This window comes from Argopecten irradians, chromosome 10, assembly GCF_041381155.1.
Source record: "Argopecten irradians isolate NY chromosome 10, Ai_NY, whole genome shotgun sequence".
NCBI classification, from domain to species: Eukaryota; Metazoa; Mollusca; class Bivalvia; order Pectinida; family Pectinidae; genus Argopecten; species Argopecten irradians.
The window spans coordinates 14,611,696-14,621,411 of record NC_091143.1 but is presented as its reverse complement, the minus strand read 5'-3'; the positions used below and the strand labels follow the sequence as shown (position 1 = coordinate 14,621,411).

At 33.6% G+C, this 9,716-nt stretch overlaps 1 protein-coding gene across 1 annotated transcript in view; it reads right to left on the bottom strand.

The window, feature by feature from the left end:
* Nucleotides 1–2,386: 2,386 nt before the first annotated feature.
* Nucleotides 2,387–9,716, bottom strand: part of LOC138332553 (cytosolic carboxypeptidase 1-like) — a 45,778-nt gene continuing 38,448 nt past the window's right edge. Inside the window, 4 exon segments of the mRNA XM_069280558.1 lie at nucleotides 2,387–6,815; nucleotides 7,476–7,636; nucleotides 8,277–8,456; nucleotides 9,200–9,337. Coding sequence (XP_069136659.1) covers nucleotides 6,674–6,815; nucleotides 7,476–7,636; nucleotides 8,277–8,456; nucleotides 9,200–9,337 — 621 coding nt within the window. The 3' untranslated portion in view covers nucleotides 2,387–6,673.

Genomic DNA, 9,716 nt, shown 5'->3' with positions numbered 1-9,716 from the left:
ATTCGTCGTTTATTTTCTTTTTCTCCACTTTGAGATTTCTTCACACATAATTGATTATGCCTCTTCCCGAGTTCAATGTATTTTTGAACATTTTCGGAAGTACGGTTAGGCAAAAAATATCATATTTATCCTGGTTTATTTCGATGTAAAGTTCTTGTCTTTTAGCAGGGAATACACATTAGCATAAAGGACTGCTACTTTTGTTTTCGTTAAAATTTCAGATCTTTCTCTTCGTGAGCTCCTATCTTTGTTGGTTTTTGTTTGTTTTGTCCCCCCCCTCCCGAGTAATTTTTTCTGCTACTAGATCAGACCTGTGTATTGACTCATTTAATGAAACATCTGTACATGTATATATGTAGCTATGGTATGAGGATATTATGTCAACATTTTAATGTCACGGAGGTGGACCTATATCTCATTATTGGTAGGATAGTTTTTGATGGACTAGTTGGAGTTGATGATGCTGTTATACCTCGTTTTGTTATCCTATCCATGATTTTAGGTGACTTTCTTGTAATTTGGTGTTCCGGTATTGTAACCACTCCATCGGTACGTGTTGTCTAACTTGATGTAATTGTTTGTCTTTTAGAATTTTATTTCCTCTAATTGTTGCTTTCTCCCATTTCTCAGTTCATTTTTTAGCTTCTTTCCATCTTCTCTTTGCTTTGGCATCTGCTCCCTTGTTTCTATCACCTTTTTGAGCTGATCGTCTGGAATATTTTTTATCTTTTATTTTTGTCCTTTACTATTTTTCCTATGCAGATGATCTCCTTTTGTTAAGATTTTGTCTACCTTCTGTATATCGTCTTCTTTCCTTGTCTCCGATTCTTGCTCTATAATTCTGATGAAAACTTGCCACAATAAACCTCTCGGCTAAGAACTTCTTTATCGCTCGATCGGTTGAGCGTCAGACTGTAGTAATCTAGAGGTCCTGAGTTCGAGTCCTGGCAGAGGAGAGTATTGACTCGGGATGCAAAAGAATAATATTTTTACAGATGGACCAAACAGTGTGAATAACGATGTGCATATGACACGGAAAGTACTGTGGGAAAAGCTCGGTCAATCATGGGGAATTCTTTGTTGGTCTGAGAGTGGAAATAAACATTAATCTGATTTGAACTTAATTAAATTGCTGATACAGGGCGAGAAAACGACGCATGTAAGAACTCAGAAGATAAGGTAGAAATTTGAAATTTTGATATGTCATTGAATAGAATGAAGTCCATGGCTACACAACAATTTAAGTATCCGTGGTGTCACCCCAATCTATTTCCTTCGTCGAGTATTCCTGCGGAGAAACACAGCTAATGTTGCAAAAACAAAAATATCAGACGAAGGTGACCTTGTTAAATTGCTAAGATGGTGGTTTTCAAAAAAGGACAAATAAAACAAACTGGCGTTACAATGGTATGAAAAAGGGACTACATTTGTCCTTCCAAGACGATAACAAAGTCAGGGCCTACAGCATTTGGTAAGTTCAAATCGTTCTTTAAACCCTAAATCAATGTAATGTTTTAGATAATTCTTCACATCATCACAATAATGAGAACATCGTGCTATATTTCGTTGTTATGTAATGACATAGATACACGACCAGTGAAACAGTGAAATGTTTAAAGATGCTCCACCGCCGACAGAGCATAAATGATATCCATCATTTTAGCAATAATTGGAGTTTAATCGTGTGCACATATGTCTAATTAACACAAAAAGTAATTCAAAATAATTTATTTTGCTTTCGGGGCATGCGCAATCTGTACTGCATTCCATATAGGACATAGTACCACGGATTTTTTTCGGAATGCAATTAATTATTTTTAGTATTTTCATCTTGAAGTAAAATTTGAAGGTCAAACTTTTCAATGGTGTTAATGGTGTGAAGTGAGTAACTTTTGTAACTGAAGAAAAAACTAAATCGTCTGCTCCTGGTTTTGATAGAGGAAAAATACCATTTGTTAGCGGTGGAGCATCTTTAAATGATTCATACGATGTGTACACTAGTACTGTCACCTACATTTGATTGTTTGTCTGATGAAGGTTACACGGTATACATCGTACAGATATACTAGTTAGTCATTGAAACGTCACAAACATTTTCATTACTTGCAATTGTGTAGCAATATCATTATATAAACCATACTTTCCAACATGAAGAAAATGTTTTTGTAATATTTCGCTAGCGGAATTCAATAGCAACGTGAATATTCAAATGTAACGAAAATGAAACCACAAGAAAAGCCGCTACACATGCTTCGACATACGTACTGTAGTAGAGCTAGTAGGACAGTCTGCTGTATACAATGATGTAGCTTTTGTCATCTTTATTTTATTTCTTTAACGTTTTCTGATATCGACACATTTATCAACTAAACCAATAACAAACATACAGAGTGTTGTAATTGCATTTTATTTTTCGTCATTGTTTTATGATTCCATGTAATTAAGGTATGATATACACTTCTGGAGGTGAGTTTACCAAAAAGTGTTATAAAATACAGAGAGACAGAAACTGATATTGAATAAGATTTCTAAAATTCTTGCCTGAAAGGAAAAGCAAGTTGGAACAGGTTTTTTTTCGGAGACCAACTTCTATTTAACTCATTCCTGTGATGATGAGACATTACAATGTATATATAAGCATCTTATATGAGATTTCTTTTAAGAAATATGATTTCAAATGATGTAAAATGTATCATTAGCAGTTTTGATTAAATCTGCTCTTAATTGAAAAATTATTTGTGTATTTTATTATTAATTACAAAGTTGCACTACATACTGAAAACAATTTTCTTTCTTGCAGATATTTAATTTCGCGATTTCACTGTCAAATTAAGTTTGCGGAAATTGTCTTTTGGGAAAGCATATTTGAATTAGAATTTCTTCTATTAGAACTGATTAGAACTAGATATCATTTTGCGAAGATGCACCTTAGGAAATTTACTTTGAACGCTAAATTCGCGAAAATAAATTGCACGCGAATGAAAGTTAGTTTACAGTAGATCTCTATTTTAAATTCTACATTCCCTAAACCATTTAGCTTAAAGTTAGTCTACCTACAGTATAAATCCTCCATATAATCTACAAATACTAAAATACGACTAGTTTTATCAATAACAATACATAATATACAATTTTACTGGATTTGCCATAATAAGCACCCTCAACACTGGCTTTGGTTTTGAGGTTGTAGTGGATAAGGTTAAACTTGCCCTGGGTTTTATGGTTGAAATGACCGGGATAGTAATGATCTGAGTTTTATAATTGTAGTGGCCAAGGTTTTTGACCTGTTCTTCACGTGGTGACCTTGACCTGCTTTTTAGGTTATAGTGACCAAGGTTAGCCTTGACCTCGTTTCTATTGGTTATAGAAGCGAAAATTGGCCTTGACCTGGTTTTGAGGTTATAGTGACCAAGTCCAAAAATTAACACTGTACATAAATTGTACAAAAACACCTTCTTACAATTCCTAATTCTAATAAAATTTGAAAGCTTGGTAATATTTCCCCAACTACATGTGGTGTGAAAGCAACATTTTTTTCAATACAGATCAATAATAAGATGTACCTAGCTAACAGACTGCCTGGACAAGGTAATTTTTTACACAAAGAATGAAGGTCATAAAAGCCGAGCCAGATCATGTGTGCAAGGATGGATGGATGTAAGTAGAAAATTTGGAAAGTCAGAGACAGCACAAGATATTTTTTCATGGATGGACAGACACAAGTAGAAAGTTTGAAAGAGATAGTAACAGCTGAAGATAATTATTAAAGGACTGACAAATAGGAATTCTGAAGGAGATACACACAAGGCCAGCAACAAACATGTACTCCTTCCTCAAAATTCTGATTGCCAGGTAACTAAAAGAGATTCTAAATGACTGATAAGCTTGTGTATTCAATCTTGAAACAACTCAAGAATGTATTCGTGAAAAGGGCACTTTTTGACAAAAACAGTAACAAGAGTTGAATGAAATGCATATAGGTATCTAATTTACATAACATCACCAGGTATACATTAGGATCATCACAAACGGTAAAAGTAATCCCCACTCCGTATAATAGCTGTACAGCAGAAAAGGCGAAAATTCCCAAAAGTTTTAAAAATAAAAAACGAAGCATGTTTTACAGAGCGTGGCTAACACATACACACGTCAAATACATAACTGAAAAGTACTATTTTTCATTTTTGTTTTCAACACTCAAATCATAGCACACATACGCTTTACACGCACAATTCCATATTATAAATTTGAGAAGCAAAAAATAAAAGGGAAGAATAATTCTACAAAAAAATAAAAACAAGTTCCAATCATTCATTAACATAGTTACTCAAAAAGCAAATTTTAGTGTTTTTCTGTCTGAAATGAAGCCTTCAAATTTTATTGTACTAATTAAATGAATCTTCTGTAAGATGTTTAGATAGTAGCAAAGTAATAAAAATAATTCATCTTTATCCAAACGTATTTAAAAAGAACATTGAGCTAAAATTTGATTGCATCAAAATAAGTACATTTACAGTGTCTTTTCAGATATATTTAACAATCACATCAAGTCTAAAGAAATCTTTTTCTACCAGAAAGAGTTCCTCATCTATCACAGTTGGACATATCAACACATATCTGGGCCCAGTTGTTAAAACAGTGATTAGATTACCATTTTTTCACCAAATTTTCATTTCAGGTTGGCTGCTAAACCTGTGACTACATCATTTCTTAAGTTGCTGAGTAGATAAAGAATGGAGTACTTCAGAAATTAGTAATAATTTGTCAAGTTAGCTTCAAAAGAAATTAATTTTTATCTTGATTTTAAAATTGCCGTTAAGCTGTGATTGGCCTAATCACCTTTTGAACAACTAGGCCCTGGTATACTGATAGACAAGGCTAGTGCCTATAAATCTACCACTAAACAATATACAGCTAATATCAGTTATTTCAAAGGATCAAACAATTGGCTCAAACATAATTTTTTACAATAATTTCAACAAATCATTCACAAAAATCACAAAAATATACAATACATGTTTAAATGCCATTCATTTTGAAAATATTCTTAGGCCCGCAAGGTTACACAATAGTGTATCTATAGGTTCATAGTGTATCTAACAATAACTGTACAATGTATGTATATATTTATAATACACAAGTAATCGGCACCAGATATATTACATAGGTTTCTATCACAGGAGGAGTCATGAATACAATTAACACCAAGCACCAATAGACAAGCATTTGTATTGTATACACGTATAGCTGTAAAATGAAGGCAACGAACACAAGGAGCAAAAATTCCTGATGGAAAAATGAGAAGTGGGAGAGGAATGGATGCTTGGTATAATAATGATTTGACAAATGATATTTTTATCACAATAAAGGAAAATTTTTACATCATTTCTGAATAGCTGTAGATGCTGACTATTTGTAACACAGAATTACCTCCCCTGACAGCTTTTCTGATGAACCAATGACAAGAGGCGAAAAAGACCCGATTCACTCACTTGTACTAATCATTTGATGGGTTGAACCTTTCAAATTTCATTACTGATAGGTGCAAAACAGCTACTTCATAAATTATTTTCTGAAACATCTCTCTTCAACTCGAGAACTCTTACCAAAATACGATGAGAAGAAGTTCAAAGTGTGTTGATCTTTCTTTTCATCTGAATGAAAACAATTTTTCAGCACCATTTCAGGATCATTAAAGTCAAAAGAAGTGAATCTTCAAAAGAATGATTGGTGTGTGAAAAGTATACAAATGGTGTGTGAATAGCGCATGGTTTTAAGCATATTAACAATATAGGTTACACAACCGAAATATAATTTATGTATGTCCACCCCATATGGGAAAATACATGTTTGGTTATGAACTAAAACGATATAAAAATGATTCAGAGATAAATACAATGGTTTAAATGCATTTTGATATCTGGCTAAATATCGGTTTTAAAAAATATCTTTAAAATGCCCTGTACATCGATATAACATATGACTGAATTATCAAATTACAGATCAAAGGACATTTGGACCATCCATGTGATGCTGTAACACATCTCTACAGGCCTTAATTATATTCATAAGATCAGTTTATCTCACTGTTGTATAAGTGAACCAGAAAACAACCAAGGCATCTATGTACAAAGTTATTACCTTCACTATAATACTGCTGTTTTTATAGCTGGTACGAATAAAACTTTATATCTTCTGAATCAGAAGAACTTTGAATTCTATCATTAAAACTTTGAGCATGTATCATTGGAATTCTGTTTTATGACAAATCATTATTTTTTTTTCAAATAAAAATTACCATATTCTCACTTAAAATAAGTCTTTATCATATTTAAAAAAAATCATTAATTCCCAATTGAAATTATAATAGCTTGCTAATAAAGGACATTCTGAAAACTGAATACAAATGTTCATTAGTATATAGTTTGTGTAAAACAAAATCTGCCCTTCAGGTAATTATTTTGTGAATATTCATAGTTTACCAGAACCAGTTTCTTGTATTTCAAGTTGAAACTGTCTCTTGTCTTTTAAGTGTGACTATTTCTTCACACCTTGGGTCTTACTTTTATGAAACAAAACCTATCATTAATGTCAGTATATGTACATCAGAACTGTCGAGTGTGATTGCCTGGGACAGTTCCGGTCCTTCAACTCAATGTGTAGATGTTTCTCCTCAACTCGGGTCCTCCTCATACACATCATCGTCTTGTGAAATGTCATCTTCAAGTGATGACTCCTCATTCATATCATCGATGTCTTCGCCGTCTCCGCCACCAAAATTGTCATCGTCTATCAAATTGTCCCCAAGGTCCTCACTACAAGAAAGATTTAGTTTATTGGTCATGATGCAAACGAAAATGAAATAATCTAATTATAAATGTAAATTATTTTCTAATCATAAAATGTAACTCAAGATGACAAAATCAATGTCCAATTAAATCACCTCAATGTTCAAATATGCAATTATATGCAGAATTTAAATCAGAATGTGAAATTGAATTGACCAGAACAAAACCAGACAATCAAGATAATCTTTCAGAACAATTCGAACTAGTTTGTTAATTTCTGACAAATATTTTACCAGAATCAAAGGGAATCAAGAGTGTTGGAGTGATTGAAATACATCAAACTAAATTAAAGATTATCTCCCCAAATAAATTATTATCAAACTTATATTTGAAAAGTAATTCTATGAAGATGTTATTCTGCAGACGGTAATTTCCTCAAACTTTCTTAGGAATAATAATCATGAAATTTGGTAGGTGTGACAGAAATTTGGTTAACACTACACTAGAGATATAGATTTGTTTATAGGTTTGTTTTAATTACATTGCAAAGTATGTTTAAAGCTACTGTTATGAATCTTATAGTTCTCTCTCCAAGCAAACAATCTTGAGATATCAATTAACATAATATTCAAGTTTTTTCTCTTCATCTTATGAACCATTGTTTGTCCTGAACTCTACGGAACTTACCCTCTCGCCCTGGCTCCTGCGCCAGCCTCTAAGTCAATCTGTGAGGAACTTGGAAGTGAAGCGACCACGTCATAACTGCCATACTTAGTGCGAATCCTCAACAACGCCTCACAGAACTTCTGTCCCATGTCCTCTAGCATGGTGGTGGAGATGTGCTGGTCCTGTGGACATAGATATTATAAGTGATGACGTAGTTCCAACATATTACCACAAGCCATTCACTTCTATGCTGCAAGTTTAAAACTCAAGAGGATTTAGCGCCATGTACTGATCATAAGTTGGTAGTTTTTCTCTGAGTACTGTTTTCTTCCAATTTCTCATGACCATGATCATTAATGGAACATAAAACAAGAATCCAGAATATCCTATTAGAATGCTTCACTGATACATCTACCATCCATTAATGATCGACCACTGAAATCTTCAGTATATATAACAGCTGTCTTATTTATTAGTATCCTGATGGTTACCACTAGCTGTTTTACAAAAACAAAATTAAACCATTCATAAGGATGGAGAGATAACTTGCTATTAGAGAATTACATTTGTCTTTCCTCTAAGTATGTATTTGGTGGTAAGGAAAATACTGTTAACAGTAAACTCAATGCAAAACTACCAAATTATGATCAGTACATGGTAACTGCTCCCACATAGGTCTAAAACTTGAGAGCAAGAATTGTCGCCACTCAGCCACAAAAACAGTGATAAGTATAGGATAGAACACAGCTATACAGAACTGCATTATCAGGTAGTGGTATGTATAGCTTATGAAAATGTTTTATGATGTTGGTATGTACCTACCTTGTACTTTCCATCCTTATCGATGCCACAGTAAGAACTTTCCATGGTGTAGGATCGAATCACTCCAATCTGACGCCAGACGACCATACGTGCCGTCGTTTCCTTTGCTTTCTCAACCACAAAGCTGCAGTTCTGCCAGGAGAAGACTGGGGAGGTCAAGTGTAGGATTCTCGGTAATGTCTACAATACAAAAACAAACAATGACATCATCACTAAATCATCCTTGCAAAATGATGTAACATACTTTTACAAGATTGAAGAGCGCTAATATAGTAGAACTGGTTACTGATTTGTGACCATGAGAGTGGCAAGCTACATTTGTGTAGCCATTTAAGCATTGAACATCTTTCAGTTGGCATTCATAGCCGATATGAATGCAAACTGGACAGAGGCAAATGTCATGAAGCATGCTAGCGCTTCATGTTGAATTTGCCTCTGTTCAGTTGGCATTCATGTTGGCTATGAATGCCAACTTAAAGACGTTATATTTACATTTGGTAACAATTTTATGATGAAATCCTAAGGAATTTTGCATATACACATGTATAATGAAATAATCATTCGTTATCGTCATCGATGGAACAGCCATTTGAACAGCTGTCTTCCGTGATCGCTGACACGACAATTGTGACGGCACAATGATAATGACGTCATAATAATCGCTTTGAAGTTCATTGTCTATATGACTGCCAACTGCGCTTGGTAAGGTTACATAGTGGGGCTGCAGTGAAAATATAAATATACTGTAATGTGAGCGTGCCTTGATACTTATACATTAGTTAATTGTCCGATCATCAGCTGTCAATCAAATTGTCCGGGTACAGCATTTTGTATTGTGAATACTGCAATATTTGCTGCAACACTGAATAGGTACATGTGCGTTTACAAGCACGATACTGACTAGTGATGGGTGAATGTTGTACCTTGAAACTGTTATCCTCCCCTCTGTTGCCTGTCACAGCCGGGTTTTGTATGTCGTTCGGGATCCAGGACATACTTGGACTACAGCCATACAGAAAGATGTTCTTTCTCCGAGAATGTCCATGGTAGTCACAGTATACCTTGAAAGATATAACACATTCCAATAAGTCATCACAGAAAATCATCTTTGAAATTTTGAATTTTTTTCCCCCTTACTTTGGTTTTCTTTTTGAATACTGTAAACGTATAGCAGTAATCTTATTTATATATTATCACTTTTTATGTAAAAATAAAATATGATTTATCATTTGGCTAATTGTATATTGTTTAATAGCATTAATTATATTCAAATTCATCATTGTGCTAACCTGTTTAAAATCTGACACGTTAAACTGATTGTACCAACATAAGTATCGTCTACACTAGTTACTTTACAAATTATCAGGTTTTTTTCTTCAAAGTTATTATAATTTATGCTGTTTTAGAATTTTTTGTGCTTTAAAAAGAACTGAATGTTGC